General features: G+C 44.4%; 2 protein-coding genes across 2 annotated transcripts; one reads left to right on the top strand and one right to left on the bottom strand.

The window, feature by feature from the left end:
* The first annotated feature begins 1,457 nt into the window (after window positions 1–1,457).
* On the top strand, window positions 1,458–13,575 carry UQCRC2 (ubiquinol-cytochrome c reductase core protein 2). Its single transcript, XM_081338190.1, has 14 exons — window positions 1,458–1,602; window positions 2,585–2,668; window positions 2,769–2,918; window positions 4,106–4,170; window positions 4,663–4,719; window positions 4,877–5,001; window positions 5,933–6,030; window positions 7,386–7,443; window positions 7,547–7,642; window positions 9,042–9,241; window positions 10,365–10,445; window positions 10,666–10,742; window positions 12,297–12,450; window positions 13,352–13,575. The coding sequence occupies exons 1-14, from the start codon at window positions 1,567–1,569 to the stop codon at window positions 13,433–13,435; spliced, it is 1,365 nt and encodes a 454-aa protein (XP_081194316.1). The 5' UTR covers window positions 1,458–1,566; the 3' UTR covers window positions 13,436–13,575.
* Window positions 13,576–13,903: 328 nt separating this feature from the next.
* Window positions 13,904–16,162, bottom strand: PDZD9 (PDZ domain containing 9; the record flags this gene model as incomplete). The annotated part of the gene is made up of 3 exons (XM_081337960.1): window positions 13,904–15,020; window positions 15,107–15,280; window positions 16,003–16,162. 3 exons carry the CDS (start codon window positions 16,160–16,162, stop codon window positions 14,287–14,289), a joined length of 1,068 nt encoding a protein of 355 aa, XP_081194086.1. The 3' UTR covers window positions 13,904–14,286.
* Window positions 16,163–20,260: the final 4,098 nt, after the last annotated feature.

Below are 20,260 nucleotides of genomic sequence, written 5' to 3'. Positions count from 1 at the left end.
AGCCACGCCCGGCGTGCAACAGCTGCGCTTCCCCCGAGTATTGGGGATGATGGAAAAGGCAGGCATCTGGGGGTGATGGGAGAGGCAGGATGGAGCGTCTGGGGGATGATGGGAGAGGCAGGCTGAAACGTCTGGGGATGATGGGAGAGGCAGGATGGAGCGTCTGGGGATGATGGGAGAGGCGGGCTGAAACGTCTGGGGATGATGGGAGAGGCGGGCTGGAGCGTCTGGGGATGATGGGAGAGGCAGGATGGAGCGTCTGGGTAATGATGGGAGATGCAGGATGGAGCGTCTGGGGATGATGGGAGAGGCAGGATGGAGCGTCTGGGGAATGATGGGAGAGGCAGGCTGGAGCGTCTGGAGAATGATGGGAGAGGCAGGATGGAGCGTCTGGGGATGATGGGAGATGCAGGATGGAGCGTCTGGGGATGATGGGAGAGGCAGGCTGAAACGTCTGGGGATGATGGGAGAGGCAGGCTGAAACGTCTGGGGATGATGGGAGAGGCAGGCTGGAGCGTCTGGAGAATGATGGGAGAGGCAGGATGGAGCGTCTGGGGAATGATGGGAGAGGCAGGATGGAGCGTCTGGGGAATGATGGGAGAGGCAGGCTGGAGCGTCTGGAGAATGATGGGAGAGGCAGGATGGAGCGTCTGGGGATGATGGGAGAGGCAGGATGGAGCGTCTGGGGAATGATGGGAGAGGCAGGATGGAGCGTCTGGGGAATGATGGGAGAGGCAGGCTGGAGCGTCTGGAGAATGATGGGAGAGGCAGGATGGAGCGTCTGGGGATGATGGGAGAGGCAGGATGGAGCGTCTGGGGATGATGGGAGAGGCAGGATGGAGCGTCTGGGGAATGATGGGAGAGGCAGGATGGAGCGTCTGGGGAATGATGGGAGAGGCAGGATGGAGCGTCTGGGGATGATGAGAGAGGCAGGATGGAGCGTCTGGGGATGATGGGAGATGCAGGCTGAGGATGATGCATGCTGGGGCACCTGGGGAGCATGGGATATACTAGGCTGATCTATAACAGTAATAAACATTTGATCTGATGGGAGATGCAGTCCAGAGCATCTGCCCCACCATAAGTAATGCGGCCTAAATATTTTTATTTCCCTCTCGTGCTAAATGCTGAGATATTTTTTTTCATCATGCCGGCTGCCTCCTTTGATGTCTTCTTTCTAAAACGGGTCTAAAGTGCTTTAAAAACGAGAACAGGAAAACCTTTGCTACCTGGAGAAGGGGGCGGGGCCTAAGGGGGCGGGGCAGGTGTCCTTTCCAACGCCCCGTTGATGGAAAAGTCCGCCAACCTGGCCACCTAGAACCGGACGTTCTTGCCTGGACTCGATGCTCCTATTCAAGCCGGGACGCTCTAGCCGCCAACTCCCCCCGTTAGAAAACCCAAGGTAACCTTCGAACGTCCCCGGCTCTATGGTTGGGCGCTGGAGAAGACGGGAAGGAGGGTCGCGCGGGGCAGGCTGGGAAGGCCGGCCGTTTCCGCTTTCGCTTCCGCCGCTGCCATCTTGCTTTCCTTCCCGGGGTGGCTCGGCGTTTTGCGGCCTCGGCGGCGATGAAGCTCCTTCTGCTGCTGGCGCGGTGCATCCCCGTGAGTCAGTTTACCCGGCCGCGGGGGAGGCCAAACCGGAGGGAGCCGGGCCTGGGATTCCTCCCCGGCCTTTCCCGGGCGTGTGCGAGCGACCTTGACCGGGTCCTTGCAGCGAAGGGGGCGGCCGGGATGTTGCTGCTGCTGCTTCTCAGGGGTCGGTTGAGGGAGGCCGAAGGTCTTTTGGGTACCCGAGGCCGAGGCCTGGTTAGGCTGTCAGGGCTGGGTCGCCCCTGCAGGGAGGTCGCGGGGTCGTCGGGCTCTGCCCGCGGGGGAGAGGAGAAATCCCTGCAGGTTGAAAGGTAGCAGCTCAGGGAGAAGAAGGGTATGTATTCAAAGGAGTTGGGGGTGTGTGTGGGGGTGTGTGATTGTGTGATTGTCAATTAAAAAAAGATAGCCATTTTACAAAACCCTAAACAATAGGAATTAATAAAAAAAGAGAAATACGCAACTAGGGAGGGAGGGAGTAGGGTGAGCGGGGGGGGGGGAAGGACGGGGGAATCTGTTATTAGTCTGTCAATCAGATTAATAACAGATTCCACCTCCCCCATCCTACTCCCTATCTTTTACCTGAGCGTGGGGGGGGTCTGTTATTTGTCAATCAGACTAATAACAGATCCCTCCCCTCCCCTCCCTATCTTTTAGCTGGGTTGCATATTCATCTTTTTTTAAAAAAAATATTAATTCCCATTGTGTATAAGTTTTTGTAAAATGTTTACCTTTTGTAATATTGTAAATCTCCCAGAGTTACTTTGTGTAGGAAAGATGGTCAGTAAATGACAAATAAACAAACATACAACTCTTGGATGAAGAATTGCACTCCCAAGTGGGCTGGGACCTGTTTTCTGATTTGTATTTAATTTTTTGTGGTATTTTAAAATGTTTTTATGGTGTTGCAAATGTTATCTTACTGTCATTTTTTTTTAAAAAAAAAGCTTACACACAGACACGCAAATATATCTTACACTTGTACTCTCCTTTACAGAAGAGGTTTTATTCCGTCCAGGCTGCGCCCAAAGTTAAAGGCTCTGCAGCACCCCGAGTGCAACTTCCCCCTGAGGATCTTGAGGTTGATCTGAACTTGAAGTATTCTTTGCATTTTGACATTTTGCCTAAGGGTATGGTCACCTGAGTCTTATGTGGACCGACATCTCTTTTCCTAAATGCAGATCACAAAGTTATCAAGTGGCTTGGTGATTGCCTCTCTGGAAAACTATTGTCCTGTTTCCAGCATTGGTCTCTTCATTAAATCAGGCAGTAGATATGAGACTTCCAGCAATTTGGGAACGTCGCATCTGCTCCGTCTTGCAAGCAGCCTGGTGAGGTGCCCTTGTTGAACTTCTTCTAGAAAGCCGAATGCACTAAACATGAATTTGAGGTTGGAGAATCAGTCAGGCAGCTGAGTAAAGTCCAGATAAAATGATGAAAGAATCTTTTTTTCCCCTGTGTTTAAAAATGGTCCAAAGAGAAAGGATATAGAATGGTCCAGTTAGCCAAATTGGTTGCCTGAGATGGCTATCAAATTCTCCCCAGCGATTGGCCTCCAAACTTAGAAGCTTTGGAATGCAGTGTCTGACTGTTTTGTAATTTGGAAATGCTGCTTACAGTACAGTGAGTGGTTTCGCATAACACACTAGGCCAGGGTTAATTTCAGCATAACGTGAATAAGCTAAAATGATGGATTAATTTAAGGTGCTTAAAAGCAAATGTTGTAGGGCCACTTTTGCCATTGAAAGTCAACTATGCTATAATTACCTAAGTTTGCCTTCCTTCAGGTAGCATTACTAGTTAGCATTAATTAGCATTAATACCAGGGGTGTCAAACTGTCGTGGGCCGGACAAGTCTCGAAGAAACCGTGCCCACCCCATTGCCAGCAATGGTGTCACGTGACCTCACGAGTTTGACATGTCTGATTAATACTGTTGATAGATTCAGTTTTTAATCAGTGAATTTATCTCAACTTTATGTCCCTCATACTTTACCATATTTTGTCATCAGAATGGGAGAGCAAGAGGTCCAGGGCAGGGCTCAGAAGCTGTGGCTCTCTAATATAGTCTAGTGCTGTTGGGATGGATAGACTCCAGGCCTTTAGAATTTCCAAAAAATATTGGCCGTTTAGCTCAATTCTCCTTTGCTTTGCCTCATCTTTCTCAATTCTGCCCATCGTGAGCTAAATAGCTCGAAGCAATGAGATTGATTCAGTGTGTCTGGTTATAACGCACAAGGGCAGAGTTACATTTCTTTCTGGCTGCCCTTTGCCTTGATAGTTACAGCTCAGAATTATTATTTTTTTAATAAATATTTTGTTAATTTTTTTAGTTTTACAATCCAATACTTAATAGACAACGTGTTGTCTGGGTCCATTAGTAATTCAGTGGTATATATTAACTTCTTCATTCTAGATCCAATATTAGCACCATCAAATGTTTCCTCTCTCTTCTTCTGATAGTACCTATTTTCCATTACAGCTCAGATTCTTAAACCTTTTTTACCTTCTTCCATCAGACCACAAAAGGAGCTTCTTCCTTTAAGCTTATCACGGGCATTGACAGCGTTGCGGCTAATCTCAGGTTTGTTACCAAAAGTTCGCCTTTCTTTTGAAGGGTTTGGGAGAAATGGAAATGGATTCTCACGGGCGGTTTGCTCACCAGGTGATCCTTTTAGTTAAAAGGCACATATTTGAGTTTTTGGATTTTATCAAATCAACTGTTAAGGAATTTGAATTGCCCATGGTAGGCAACTGAAAGCAGCTGAGGCTTTAAACAAGCAGAAAAACTGGAAGCCTTTCATATTTAATAATCAACATTGAGCCTATCGTAAAGATTTTCTGGATTTGCAGAGGGAATTTTAGTGATGTGTTTTGCACAAGTATTTTCTCAAGATAGACAAGTTGTAAGAGCAAGATTGTTGGTTTGATAATCTCACCTCAATACTATTGATGACACCCCCACCCCCACGCACACATTCATCCATTCATTCCACAATGTGGCTAATGCTAGTTTTCAGATATTTCCAATATCTTTTTTGTTCTGTAAGTTCTTCATTTTTGTTCTTTTCTCTAGTGTGACCGCTACTCGGGAGAACATGGTTTATTCCGTTGAATGTCTGCGTGATTACATGTAAGCATCTAACTGTGTAGCAGATCCCCTTTTCAATTGATTCAGTGAGCAATTCTCCTTGATAAAATTGTGGAACATTTTTTTCTAATAATTTTTCTCTTGAAAGCCCCCTTTTTTTAAAAAAAATACATCTTTTTTTTTTGCTTGCTTCATTCAGTGATACTGTGCTGGAATATTTAATAAATGTGACTACCGCTCCGGAATTCAGGCTGTGGGAGGTATCTGAACTCACAACCCGTCTAAAACTTGACAAGGAAATCGCCTTTCACATTCCCCAAACCTGTAAGTGTGTGGTGTTTTTTTTTAAGTTGGTTGGCTATAGTTCTTTAAAATGGGTGGGACTTTTTTCCTGCTATGACACTGTTTCTTCAGAGGTTAATTGCTCCATGATGAACACAAGTGAGCCCACCCCTTCTTCCAATTCCATTCTTTTGCTTTCCTCTTATCTCCTGCTCTTTTAGACCAAGGGTCTCCAAACCTGGCCACTGTAAGATTTGTGGGTCTTAAACTTTAAGCCATGCTGACTGAGGAATTCTGGGAGTTGAAGTCCAAAGTTGCCAAGTTTGGAGGTCCGTGTTTTAGACTGATAGAGGACATTGTGGAATTCAAACATGAGTCTGACAAATTGTTCTTTTTTTAGATTTAGGCCATAGGTGGTCTGTCATTCTTATGTTTTTTTAAAAAAAATCTAAACAACTTGCTCATTATCACAGCAGTGTTGTGAATATGTTTTGAAAGTGGCCTACTAAGTCTAGGTTGAAAACCATTGCGCTCTCTGTGAGTGTAGTTGCTTTTAGTCAACAATTCTTAATTCTTTCCTATGATAAAGAGTGTGGCTAGGTCACCGTTACTAATTACCTACCACTAACTTAGGTGCCACTAACTCCCAGTCAATATCAGTAATTTATGCCTTTGCTAGTTTGTTAAGCACTTGGAAGTGTTCATTTCTACTTTTTTTTTAATTAAAAAAATCCTGTCATGGGTGTCTCAAGTCGAGAGAAAACGGTGTATGTAGCAACACGATCCCCCCCCCCCCCGGTAGAACAGAGTTTGGATACAGATTTTAATTGATTACATTAATATAGCTGCTTATCTCACACTGGTGACTCTGGGCAGCGCATGCAATTAAAATAATAAGAAAAAAGTCCTTTGACTTGCTTCATAGTCAGTTAAAATGCTCCCTTCTGTTTTTGTGTTTTGTTTTTTTGCCTAGGTGTTCTGGAGAATTTGCACGCAGCCGCTTACCGGAATGCGCTGGCTAACTCTTTGTATTGTCCTGATTTCATGATTGGCAAAATTACATCAGAACAGGCAAGAATCTGAATGGTACTTTTTGCAGTGATAGCGCATGGAGATGCTCTGCTTTGTTCACCGGTAGACTCAGGCAAGGCAGGGCTTCAGATCTTGCAGGAATGGTTAGCAAAACATGCCAGCATCAGATGTGACGATGAGTGTCAGCTCAGTTGTCTTTTAAGAGTGAACAGATAAGACAGCAAAGTACAAGTAATTCTCGACTTAACCACCGTTTGTTTGGCAACCGTTCCAAAATTAACAGCCCTGAAAAAAAATGGTTTATGACCAGTCCTCACACTTAGTACTGTCGCAGCATCCTCGTGGTCACCTTATCAACATGCCGGTGCTTGGAAACTGGCATGTATTTATAACGGTTGTAGCATTTCCCCCGGGTCACGTGATTAGCATTTGCGACCTTCCCAGCTAGTATCCGACGAGCAAAGTCAGTAGGACCGAAGCCTGATTCGCTTGAACGACCTCATGGTTCATTTAACAGCTGCCACAATTTGCTTGACAGTGCCCCCCCCCAAAAAAAGATGGCTTAATTCAGGCAAAGCTCACTTTGCAATGGAAGGGCAAGAAGTTGTGATTACTATATTCTGCTTTTACTATCAAAGAGAGTAGCTGGGCACCCCAGCTGTGGAAGGAATTTTTCCCATTCTGCTGGAGGACTAAATGGAGGCATCTTTTTAATTGCTCTATGGTAGAGTGGAGAACTTTTTATGTGATCCAGAAGGATCCTTTTTACCCTCTCATGTTAATTACACATCAGTGTCAACGCTGCTAACGTCAGATGTTTTTGCATGGACAACAGATGGAGAGGCAGCCATTTTCTTCTTTTTGCTTTTAGAGCTAGATGATGCTGGGAGGGGGGGAATGTTCACGAGAGTCTAGCTCAGGGGTAGGCAACCTTGGCTCTTTTATGACTTGTGGACTTCAACTCCCAGAATTCCTGAGCTGGCATGGCTCAGCTTGGAAACTTCTCCCTTTCCCCTCAGCATGGCTGACTCAGGAATTCTGGGAGTTGAAGTCCACGAGTCAGAGCCAAGGTTGCCTACCCCTGGTCTAGCTAGACATAATAACACTGAACCTAATGTGAGAACTAAGGTTGTTGAAATAAGAGATGATGAGGATTGGTGGGCTGGAGAGCGTGATTTATGACTCTTAACTGGAGGAGGGAACTGTGCTTTGATACTATGTGCTCAGGGGAGGGGAACTCAGTTGTTGGCTTCGACTATGTTAATGCCGATGTTATGCTTCTCAAATAAAGATTCTTTAAGACAAACAAGGCCTCAGTTCTTTGAAGAGTTTCATCTGTCGGAACCATGACAGTCAGCTCTTTCGAAGAGTTTATCTCTCTTTCTCTCACACAGTTGCATCAATACGTCCAGAACAACTTCACAAGTGCCCGCATGGCCTTGGTGGGGCTTGGTAGGTAATCTGCCCTTTCTGTTTTATGCCGTCCTGAATTCTGTTAAAAAGACAACACTTTGACCATTTTGGACTGTTCCTTCTGACTCTTGTCATCTTGCAGGTGTCAGCCACGGCGACCTAAAGCAAGTTGGAGAACAGTTCCTCAACATCCGTAGCGGGGCTGGCATGGCTGGCGAAAAAGCCATATATCGCGGGGGTAAGTGACAGGCTTCTACTGTGGCTTTCTTAGTGGGATGCCTTTTTTCAGCGCTCGTAGATGGCTGGGAATATTTAGCAATTCCTGGGTAGCTCTTGACTTCCAACAGTTCATTTAGCGACCAAGGTTACAACGGCACCGAGAATAGTAACTGATGATAGCTTTTCACACTTAACGACTATTACAAGCGTCCCTGTGGTCGCCTGATCAAAATTCAGACACTTGGCGGCTGACTCACATTTATGACAGTTGCAGTGTCCCGTGTGTGTCTGTGTGTGTGTGTCACGTGACCCCCTTTTGCGAACTTCTGACAAGCAAAGTCAATGGGGGGGGGAAAGCCAGATTCCCTTAACCGTGTTACAGACTTAACAACTGCGGCGTTGACAACAAGGGCGTAAAATGGGGCAAAACTCAGTTAACAAATGTCTCCGCAAAGTAACTCTGGGGTTGAATTGTCGTAAGTCGAGGGACCGCTTGCCCTTAGAACTTTTATTATTTTTTTAATAAAGTTTTTATTATTTTTCTTTTACATACATGTGTTAATTTTTCAACCGACAAGCTGTCTGGTCTCAGCTGTGCTAATGCATATTCAATTCCTAATCCTTCATTCTTTCCTCTAACCAACAATATAAGTCCCAAGTTTGGTAGTAATCTTCTTTATCTTTCAATCTCATAGTTTAATCTATCCATCTCTGCACATTCCAATATTTTTCTGATTATTTCTTCCTCTGGTGGTAGCCTTTCATTCTTCCAGTATTGGGCAAAGATTATTCTTGCTGCTGTAGTGACGTGTAAAATCAAATGTAGACCTTTGTTAATCTTTTCAGGCATTATGACAATGCTAAGCACATTGATTTGCGCTTTAAATTGTAAGCCGCCCTGAGTCTTCGGAGAAGGGCGGGATATAAATGGGATTAAAATAAATAAAATAAAATAAATTATACCTAGTAAGAAAAGTTCAGGCTTAAAATCGACATGTTCGCCTAGTATTTTTTCTAATAAAGCACGTATCTTTTTCCAATAAGCCTTTGCTTTGCCACACATCCACCAAATGTAATAGTACGTGCCTGAGTTGGGCTTACCATTTCCGGCATCTATCTGACATATTTTTAAACATTTTTTTGCAAAAACTGGCTGGTGGCAAGTGCCATCTATAAAACGTTTTATGTCAAGTTTCCTTCATACGAAGTTGACGTCGTTCATTTGTAATTTCTCTCCCATAGCTTTTGCCACTTTTCTAGTTCTATATTGTAGCCAAAGTTTTCCGCCCATCTTACCATTGTTGTCCTTAGAACTTTTATTACGGAACTACTGCAAGGACAGGTGTCACGTCCCCCTCACTCTGGTCCGCTAGCCGAGACCTCCCATCTAAACTGTTATTTCTCCCCTTCTCTTAAAGGTGAAATCCGAGAACAGCATCGTGATGACCTCGTCCATGCGGTTGTGGTAGCAGAGGGGGCTGCGGTGGGAGGTGCAGAAGTGAATGCATTTAGCGTCCTTCAAAATATCCTTGGAGCAGGCCCTCTCATTAAGAGAGGAACCAGGATTACCAGCAAACTTGTCCAGGAGATTGCAAAGACGACTACCCTGCCTTTTGATGTAAGTGCTGAAACTTATTTTTCCTTTCTATCAAGGGCGTAGATGGTCTTATAAATCCCCATCTTTATATATCTATATTTTTTTGGCTGTGCGTGGCAAGATAACTCCGGGCCGTTTTTTGGCACTACAAGGATTCCTCGTTTAGCAAACTCTTGATTGTGCGTTGACTTCAACTTCCCTTTGGTTTGCAGACCCAAAACGGTGGTAAATGTGAACACTGTCCACGGATGTTACTTTTTCCTCCACCGTCGTAACTATGATCAGTCACCAAATGCGGACTAGGTAGTCTCTCTTTAATGAATATCAGTGTGAGGTTCTCCATCCGCTTTGCCCTTGGTTCATGCCAGAGGTGACAAAATTTCCCTTTCAGCTCTTGAACTGTATAAATCAGGTTAATGATAGACTTTCATTCACCCGATCATCAGTTTTTAAAACGCTTGGCAATAATAATAATAATAATAATAATAATAATAATAATAATAATAATAATAATAATAATAATAATAATAATAATAAAGTTGGAAGGGACCTTGGAAGTCATCTAGTCCAACCCCTTGCTCAGGCAGGAAACCCTATACCATTTCGGACAAATGGCTGTCCAGTCTCTCCTTAAAAACTTCCAGTGTTGGAGCATTCACAGCTTCTGGAGGCAGGTGGTTCCACTGTTTAATTGTTCTGGGCACCACTTAGAAGAAGCATTCTTTCTTCTGTACTATGGGAATAGCTGCATCTTATCCTTGTAGACCAGGGGTCTTCAAACCTGGCCCTTTTATGACTTGTGGACTTCAGCTCCCAGAATTCCTCATCTCGCGCCTCCATTGGAAACCCCCTGAACTAAAAAGGAACATGCTTTTTTCTTTCAGCAAAGGAAGAGATTCCTTCACTAAAGTACACAAAATGAATTTGCCTCGATTTCATTAAGTAGGAGTCTTAGTTTGTAAGCAAATGTTTAAATTTCATCTTAACTCTCCAGCAGACTGCAGGGTTAAAAACAGGTGATGTTGGGGGAAAAATAACATGCTAGAATACGCTAACTCAGTGGTAGGCAACCTCGGCTCTTTTATGACTCATGGACTTCAACTCCCAGAATTCCTGAGCTGACTGAAGTGGCCTTCTGTTGCAGGTTACAGCATTCAATGTAAATTACTCCGATTCTGGTCTTTTTGGCATATATACCATCTCTCAAGCTTCAGCCACCAGGGAGGTAAGTTATCAGGGTTGGTGTAATTCCAGATCAGCTTGAAGCCTGTGAATTGCTTGCACTCCCGAGTATGTTCTTAGGGTGGGTGTGCCAAAACGTGCAACTCTTTTGGGAGGGATTAAAGGCGGGGGGGGGGGGAAGAACGGATGTCTTTGAGGGTGGAGCGCCTCCAATTATTGCAGCCCAAAGTAACATATATTTTATATGCAACGGTTGCGTCAAGGTAATCAAAACTGCTTTGAATCAAGTGAAGGCGGTGTCCGAGGGTGGAGTTACCGAAGAAGAAGTGAAGAGAGCCAAGTAAGGTTTTTTTTCCCCCACCCCCTCCCCCACCCAAAGATTCTTTGGTTATACAGTGTCTTGTTCGCTCTCCAAAAATATTGTGGCTCCTTCTTTCCGTTAAAACGTGCTTGACTATCAGGTATGGGCATGTGTAATATAAGCTAGTTTCAAAAAAAATAAAAATAAATCACAGCTTGTTCAATCACCCAAAAGCAACAACAAAGTGGTATTCAGGAGGAAGGCTGTAACAGAGATAGAGCACGTGGTTTTTATTACGTATTTGTTTGAGTTTTATCTCGCCTTTATTAATTCATAAGTTATTCAAAGTGGCGAACACATATAATATTCTTTACTCCTATTTCTCCCACAAAACAACCCTTTGAGGTGGGTTGGGCTGAGAGAGAGAGGAACTAGCCCAAAGTCACTTAAGCAGGTTTTCATGTCTAAGATGGGATTCAAATGCACCACCTCTTGGTGATTGGCCCAAACCAATATTCCTGTCTAAGGCAGGACTAGAACTCAAGTCTCCTTGTTATCTACACCGGCACCTTAACGACTTCACCAATCTGGTTGAATGCAGAACTTCCTGGTGTCTCAAGAGCACTGTCTGCTTGAGGTTCTTAACCGTTGCTGTGTAAGTCGAGGGAGTACTGAGATAAGTGGCCAAACAATTTGTTGTATTTGCAACCAGTCGGATCTTTTTTTTTAAAAAAAAAGAGCAAAAACACCGTTATCCGAAATCTGTTTATTCTGAAGTTATTTATTACATGATTTTTATAAAGTGCATGATTATGGCTCTTTTCTCTTGGGAGATATTTTACTGAAACTTATTTTTGTGGCCACTTGCATCCGTGCAATTTCTCAGATGACTTTCCTCATGTTGCCTTCCTTAGAGAATCTCCTTAATGCCACAGTGACAGCCATTTTAGCGTAACCTACCTCCTTGGATTCAACTGCAACACAAAATAAACGTTTGTCGAAAGCAAAGTGACAATAATTGGAAATGTATTCAGTTTTAACCTGTACCCATGGTTTTGAGAAAGTCGGCATTGTCGGGGTAATGCATTGAAAAGCTTACGACTCAAACTGGGTCATGAACTTTTGTTAACTGATAGATGATCCTAATTTTTTGTGCCTGACATGAGACCTACTAAGGAAAACCTGCACATTACATTTTTTGTGTGTATCTTAGATTCAAGCCTTTTCCCTAACTTGTAACAATCGACAAATATTTTGTCACTTTTTTGTGGAAACCTGGTCCTTTTATGACTTGTGGACTTCAACTCCCAGGGTTACTGGCGGGTTGAGGAATTCTGGGAGTTGAAGTCCACAAGTCACAAAAGGGCCAAGTTTGAAGACCCCTGCCCTACCTCATTAAAAAATACAGTAGCTTTGCATCAGGGATATCCAGCCTTGTCAGCATGCTGGCTGGGGAATTCTGGACGTTGAATTCCACGGGTCTGAAAGTTGACACGGTTGGACACCCCTGCTTTACACTGTAGAGATGCCATTTTTGTGAGTTGTGTTCGGGCTGCTGTTCTCACCGTCTCTTCCCTCCCATTCTTTTGACAGGCAGCAGCTGAAGGCAGCTTTTTTTATGTCCGTGGAGTCTTCGGAAGGTTTGCTGAACGAAATCGGTAGCCAGGCGTTAGCATCAGGGACGTACACATCTCCGGCCAGCGTGGTTGAACAGATTGAGTCGGTGACCACTGCTGATGTTGTGAATGTAAGCCTTGCACCAGTCAGTCATTGTAATAAGATCAGAAATCAAATTAAGCAGCTTTTCGTCTTTGCGTTTAGTAGGCAGGAATTGCCGGGGGGGGCACGGCGGCAATTCTGTGGTCTTAATGTTTTCCATCGTAAAATAGTCAGCCATCCTCATAACTGTGACTGAATCCTGAATCATGGGTTACCCCCCCCCCCCTCTTCAGTGCTAGGAGACAGAGACTCCGTAATGCCGATTGCAGCTGTATTAAGCCGGGGCCTACGGTTAATTTGCACACTCCATAGTTCTTATTGCTTACACCGTAAATGAGAATTCTTTGGAATTGGGGATAGTCTGCCTTTGCGTCTAATTTTCATCCACGTTTATTGCTGTCTTCGAAGGCCTGCATTTAATAGAAAAGGGGATAGAGATAAATTAGCATCAGGTTGCTTTTCTGTCGGAAAGATTGCCTCTCTACAGGTAGTCCTCGACTTAACGGCCATTTCTTTAGCAACCGTTCAGAGTTACAGCCGCACTGAAGAGAAGGGATCTGAGCGGTCCTTGCACTTCACGGTTACAGTATGCTGGGATCCCGTGATCACTATTTGTGACCTTCCCAGCTGGCTTCCAACAGTCAGTAAGGGGCAGCCAGATTCACTTAATGACGGCACGGTTCACTTAACAGCTGCTGTGGTTTTAAGGTTAACTACCATGGCAAAAAAAAAAGGTACTCGACAAATGCCTTGCTTAGCAACGAAAATTCTGGTCCTACTTCTGATGGTAAGTCGAGGACCCCCCCACCCCCACCCCCCATTATTTTAAAAGAGACTTTGAGCTTAAAAAGAGCATATTTTAAAAGGAACAGACTTTGCGGATTGTTAAATACGTTTACCAGCCATACTTTCTGCTTTAATTTTCTCAGGCAGCCAAGAAGTTCGTTAATGGGAAGAAGTCGATGACAGCCCGGGGAAACCTGTCAAATACCCCTTTTGCTGACGAGTTGTAAGAAAGCAAACGCAGGGTGCGGCTGTAAGGTGAACCCCAAAGCAAGACGGATCGATTGCTCTTCCCAGTGCTTTGGCTTAACAGATGTCTGTGTCCGTTTACCTACGTCAAATAAAGTGCAGAACCCATACAACAACGGAATGGCCAGCATTTTGTCTTCAAAAACTAGATTGCAGAAGTTGCCAGCTTTGGTTGGACCGGGCTGTAAGGCTTGTAAAATAAATCAATAAACTAAGAAAGTGAGTCCTAGCGTAAGGTGTATAAACGAAGATGTTGGGCTTTGGGATTAGCTATTTCAAAGAGAATTCTCTATGCCAGGGGTCCTCCACCCCCGGTCTGTGGACCGGTACCGGGCCGCAACATGCCAGCAACCAGGCTGCACAAGCAAGCAAAGCCCCATCCGCAGGATGCAGGCAGCACACAAAACCACGCAGCCTTCGGTCCGCGGAAAAACCTCTTTCCGCGCAAGCGGTCCCTGGTGCCCAAAAGGATGGGGGCCTCTGATCTATACGACATGTAAGAGGCAGCACTATCGGTGTGGTGGTTTTGAAGTAAATTCTTACCTCTAAAAGTGAAAGGCGGCTGAACGTAGCTCTTTCCGTTTTACTTCAGAGGATGGCTTCCAGAAACTGTACGAAAACTGATTGTGGTTTTCTTCTACCCTTCTAAAATAGTTCCTCCACAGGAGGGCATTTCTCGTTTCAAAAAAGCCCCAGATTTTCCCATCTCGAAACAGATGAAATCCGATTTCCAGTTCAGGGATTATGGGGGGGGGGACACAAAAATCCAGCCCAAAGGTCCAATGCAGCGCCCGCAATCTTGGCTGGGCCAAAGATAAATTCAGGGGCCTCTCTAGTCAAGTTCGTAAGAAACGTTTTCAAGCCAGAACGCATCCGACACGGAGGAAGACGACGACACCGAGGGTGGGGCTTTGTGTTTCGGCATAGTCCAGTACGGAGACGATGACGATACGTATAACGTTGACATATCCGCCTCGCTTTCCGTTTCAAAGTCCTGGTGGATCATAATGTCACAACCGATGTCGGAACCCACCGTAAAGGTGTAGGTTTTCCTTTCAAAAATGTGCCAGTCTTTGGAGATCCATTTGGGTTGGTGGATCAAAGGCTCGACGGAAAGTGAGCGCATAGCCTTCACGTTACACACGCTGTGGACGTTACGGACGCCGTGGAAGCTACGGACGTTATGGACGCCGTCGAAGCTACGGACGTTATGGACGCCGTCGAAGCTACGGACGTTATGGACGCCTTGGAAGCTACGGACGTTATGGACGCCATGGAAGCTATGGAGGTTATGGACGCCGTGGAAGCTACGGACGTTATGGATGCCATGGAAGCTATGGACATTATGGATGCTATGGGCATTATGGATGCCATGGAAGCTGTGGATGCTACGGATACCGCCCACTGATAAAGCTCTCTCGCGCTCAGGTTCCTGGTAGCTTTCCTCACTGCCCTCCTCACTGTCTTCAACCTTCCCTTTGCTCTCGTTCTCTGAGTCTTCACTGCTCGTCCAATTTTCCTCACTGGCGTAACTCTCTATGCTGAAATGTAGAGAAGGATCAGTTCCTGCAGGGAATCGTCACACTGTTTTTCAGTATTTATTTCTCAAAAATTGGGACAGATAACAAGCTCTTACTCTGTTGCAGGTCCTTTTAATTCAGGGATGTTTACGAGGGCAGTCTGCCACCGGCTGGGGATCTTAATAAAATCCCTGTAAACCTGGATTTGCAGAACGGTCCCTATGGGAACGGTGTGCAGGAGCTGTCTGAGTTCTCGCAAGGTCCAGCCTAGGACATTAGCGTGTCCAATTTTGAGTAGGATATCTCCTGAAATGAAAACAAAAAACAAAAAAACAGGATTGATCTGTGGTAGCTGCCAATCATTGCTTCAGAAACAGTTGAAAATTGCAGTACTAAGTTTAAGAAAGTAATCAGCTTCAATCAAGCATAACAAAATGGTGTGTGTGTGTGTGTGTGTGTGTTTGTGAAGGTCTGGAAAACAAGGTAATAAAGAACACATCCCGAAGTGTTGAGTGCTCAAAAACCAAGCAGTCCTTCACCACGAAGATTGATTGATTGATTGATTTTCTATGCCACCCATCTCCCCAACAAGGTGCCTCTGGGCAGCTGATTGAAATTTCATGCTAGGACAGGGGTCTTCAAATTTGGTCCTTTTATGACTTGTGGACTTCAACTCCCAGAATTCCTCAGCCAGCTGAGGAATTCTGGGAGTTGAAGTCCACAAGTCTTAAAGTTGCCAAGGTTGAGGACCCCTGGAGTATAGCTTAGGGCAGGGGTAGGCAACCTTGGCTCTTTTATGACTCATGGACTTCAACTCCCAGAATTCCTGAATCAGCTAAGTTGATTCAGGAATTCTGGGAGTTGAAGTCCATGAGTCATAAAAGAGCCGAGGTTGCCTACCCCTGGCTTAGGGTTAGGGTTTTTCCACACTTGGGAACCAAAACCCCTTTTTCCCATTGTTGTGAATAGGTCTTCATCTTGTTACTGGTTTTGTGTGGTCTCACACTGGTTTTGTGGTTTCGCCTCACCTGCTTGGAGTTTGCCGTCTTTGGCAGCAGCACTTTTCTCTACCACACCCGAAACTTGGAGATAAGGCCCATTCTGAATAAGTATGATACCAAGACCATCCTCGTCCATCTGAATATTTGTTTTGATGGTTGTGCTCAAAGTATGTTCAGAATCCTCCATATCCGAAGACTCGTCTAAAGTGACAAATGCAGGGGACTTCAAAAAGCTGAGCTTTGTTGAATCGTTAGTGTAGGACTCCCATCTTGCCCAGTTTCTTAAGATAACACAGTTCTTCTGGACTATATTGTACAAAAGGTGCACATTTACATTTTTAATCTTTAGTCCTTTAGTCCAGGGGTCCTCAACCTTGGCTACTTTAAGACCTGTGGACTTCAATTCCCAGAATGCCTCAGCCAGCTTTGTGTGGCTGAGAAATTCTGGGAGTTGAAGTCCACAGGTCTTAAAAGTTTCCAAGGTTGAGGACCCCTGCTTTTTAGTCCACTTTAGATCTTGCTTTCTTACCAGCGTAATTGGAAGGAATTGTGCTGAGCCATAAATAGCCAGCATATTGTGCAAACTACTATAAACCGTGGATTATATTGGAGCATGTTGTCTAAAAGCCAACTTTGGTTTATTCAGATCAAGCTCTCTTGCATTCTGAAAAATGCCCGCAAAGTATGGATCGGTGTGTTGATAAAACTTGTCTTTCCTTAGTCTGATTCTAATTAACTAGGCTCACTGGCTCAATTTTTTCTACAATCTGAAATGTTGAAGCAACCCAACCCTTAGTGCATTAGAATTTGCATTATATGCAAGATTAGAAATATGTTTTTTTTTGGGGGGGGGCGCTTGCTTACTTGAATCCCAGTCACTTTCATAATCTTCTAAGTCAGAATATAAACTGTCTTCATCTGCAGAGAAAGAATACGAGTAGGTTACAAAGCTTGTAGAGATCCTGGCCAAAAGTATAAAGCAGTTAGCCATCATAATCTAATCGACGTGCTCTACACTAGAGCTTTTTGCTCAAGCCAAAGCTTAGCAACGGGCTTTATAGGAAATAAAGAAAAAACATGGGAATGTTTGTAAAATGGCATCCAATCAAAAGTTGAGCCCCAACGCTTGAGGATATCTAATGGCGTTGGCTCTTGAAATAGTAAATTTCAGTGGCACGTCATTTAAACTGCCTATAAAGTCCTATTTCAGAACATAGAATAATAGAGTTGGAACAGACCTCGGAGGTCTTCCAGCCCAACCCCCTGAAATGATACAAGAGACCCCTACATCATTTCAGACAAATAGCTGTCCAGTCTCTGAAAGCCTTCAGAGATGGAGCATCTAACCACTTCTGAAGGCAAGCCATTCCACTATTGGGAAATGTCTCCCAAATTCCAGGTTACTTCTCTCCTTGGTTAGTTTCCAACCACTGTTTCTTTTGTCTTGCCTTTTGGTGCTTTGAAAAATAGCCTGACCTCCTCGTCTTTGTAGGAGCCCCTCAAACACTGGAAACTTTGAAAAGGCATTTGTTACTAAGCATCGGTGGCTGCCTGCTTGTGAGAAATTTGAAGTTGAATCAGATGCATATTTCACTGGATGCCGTCAGATGCTCACCGATCAATAATAAGCACTGCTTAAAGAAAGAGTTGGCCTGCAGTCATTAATTCATTGTGTAAGTACATGGAGGAATGTAACCGTGATATCAACATCTCTGGGACTTTTCCACAAGGAGCAGCATTTGTTGACCCCAAAATCTGAAAAGGTCAGTCGCAAGACTTTATCAAATTATTGATCGCACTGAGGGAAGGAAGAAGGAAGAAGAGCAAGTGAGAAGGAATTTAGCTATAATGATACCTGATGATACTTGAGACCATCTTCTGAAGGTCAGCCCAGCTGCTGACCTCCTTCTGAAATATGGCCACTTTAGAGATGACTTTCTTCTTTCAAAAAACCTCTCTCTGGTGGAGGACCGCCTTCTGTCAGAAGGTCTCTTCCTGTCAAATGTCCTCCCTCGGTCAGCTGATGATCTCCTTCTGAAATATGGTTCCCTTGCAGAAGATCTCCTGGCAGATGATCGCCTTCTGTCAGATGATCTCTCTCTGGTAGAAGACCTCCTTCTGTCAGAAGGTCTTCTTCTGTCAAAGGTCCTCCCTCGGTCACCTGTTGACCTCCTTATGAAGTATGGTCCTCTTGTAGAGGGCCTCCTAGCAGATGATCGTCTTCTGTCAGATGAGCTCTCTCTGGTGGACGATCTCCTTCTGTCAGAAGAAGTCTTCCTGTCAAATGTCCTCCCTCGGTCAGCTGATGACCTCCTTCTGAAATATGGTTCCCTTGCAGAAGATCTCCTGGCAGACGATCGCCTTCTGTCAGATGAGCTCTCTCTGGTGGAGGACCTCCTTCTGTCAGAAGATCTCCGTCTGTCAAAGGTCCTCCCTCGCTCATCTGATGACCTCCTTCTGAAGTATGGTCCTCTCGTAGAGGGCCTCCTGGCAGATGATCGTCTTCTGTCAGATGAGCTCTCTCTGGTGGATGACCTCCTTCTGCCAGAAGATCTCCGTCTGTCAAAGGTCCTCCCTTGCTCATCAGATGAACTTTTCCTGTCAGATAATTGATCCGAAGAACCACTGATCGAAGGCTTGAGGGAAGGTGATTTCTTGAAAGTTAACGCTTTCTTAAAAGTCGGCTTTTGACGATCCATGGTGATCAGTCCTCAGCAGGATCTATCTGGAACCCAGCATAGACAGAGACTACACGGAAAGTGGAAATGACCATTAATCTGAAAATATCACGTTAAGGAAGAACACTGCGGTAGGCAAGGTGATGGTGATGCCTAGCAACAGTTTAGAATCTTAATGGTATTTGAATTCCAGGAATTTTGGAACTTTCAAGGATGAATAAAGATTTTTTTAAAAAATTGAGGCAGATTTAAGGTGCCTTCAAAAGCTTCTGAAATATCCGGTGTTGTTGCAAAAGTGGAATTGTGGGAAAAAAGGACCGTTCATTTGATGGGCTCACACCCAGCAATGAGCAATGTAGTTTAGATAGCAGATCTTGACTGAATACCACGAATGAATGTGGTCCTGTTGTAAACAACGCATAAACTCTGCCTCTGAGGGGGAAAAAAACTTTCCGGTATATTTTTTTCCTTAAAATGAGGCTCTCCAATAGCGTGATAGATTTTGCACAGCAAGCCATGGAGATAATGTCCTAAAGGTCGTTTTCAAGGGTTTTGAATAAATGCTGGAGTTAAGTATTTTCTCAGAGACTCTGTAATTTGCACAGATGGATCTAAAAATACAGCGGATCGACCATCCATTATGTAAATGTCAATGGCAATTTAGGGCAACAACAGTGTTACGGGTATGTCCTATCAAGACAACTCTCGAAAGGAAGGGGTGTTGCTATGGTTTTATACATGTATCTAGAATTTTCTAGAAGTCTGTGGCTTTCGAATTAAGAGTTGGCAGTCTAATATACTACTTATCGGTCAAACATCTGATACTACTGGATGCAAATTAATCGTACCTTGTGGGGTCTCTTGTGGAAGAGCTGTTTAGCATTGCCAAAGCAAAACATTTAGAACGTGATAACTCTTTAGGAACCACGCACCCAAGACACATTTTACACACAGTGTTTTCTAAATGACTTTGCCTAGTCAACAAGCAAAATAAATAAATAAAAAGAAGTTTGGAATTTTTAAAAGTAAGTGGGGAGAACTAGTTAGAATTCCAGGAAATTATCTCTTCTTCGAAGCCTGGACCCAAGTTGCGTTAATTGTTGGTAATTGTGTTATCCAACTCCTGTTGGTAAGTGCCAGTTGTTTTTTTTTGTGTGTGTGTGTAAAAAAAATATAGCAGAAATCTGCTAAGGATTTAAACAGCAAGGTCTGGGAAGAATTGTTATTTGGAGGTCATCAACTCCTAACCCCCTTATTTTTGCAACTACATCTTTATTTTTCTTTTGGTTCAATCTAATTCCACCAAAAGTCCTTTGAGCTAGGTGGACAAGTTTTTTTTAAAAATCCCATTTATATCCCGCCCTTCTCCGAAGACTCAGGGCGGCTCACAATCTAAGAAGCACAAACCAATGTGCTTAGCAGTAGCCTTCATTCTATGTATATGCCTGCTTATTAGGGCTTTTGGCCCCATCTCAAGCAGCATTATTACAAAGTCAGCTTATTGCCCCCAACAATCTGGGTCCTCATTTTACCTACATTTACCTAAGGATGGAAAGCTGAGTCAACCTTGAGCCTGGTGGGACTCGAACCTGCAGTAATTGCAGGCG

Source organism: Vipera berus, assembly GCF_964194415.1.
Source record: "Vipera berus genome assembly, chromosome: 13".
Lineage (NCBI taxonomy): Eukaryota > Metazoa > Chordata > Lepidosauria > Squamata > Viperidae > Vipera > Vipera berus.
This window is presented reverse-complemented; position numbering and strand designations above follow the sequence as displayed.

Excerpts from the sequence above, each read along its gene's own strand:
- UQCRC2 (XM_081338190.1), top strand. The coding sequence starts at position 1,567 with ATGAAGCTCCTTCTGCTGCTGGCGCGGTGCATCCCC. Across the intron at positions 7,444-7,546 it reads CATGGCCTTGGTGGGGCTTG|GTGTCAGCCACGGCGACCTA; the intron begins GTAGGTAATCTG and ends GTCATCTTGCAG. Across the intron at positions 12,451-13,351 it reads CCACTGCTGATGTTGTGAAT|GCAGCCAAGAAGTTCGTTAA; the intron begins GTAAGCCTTGCA and ends TAATTTTCTCAG.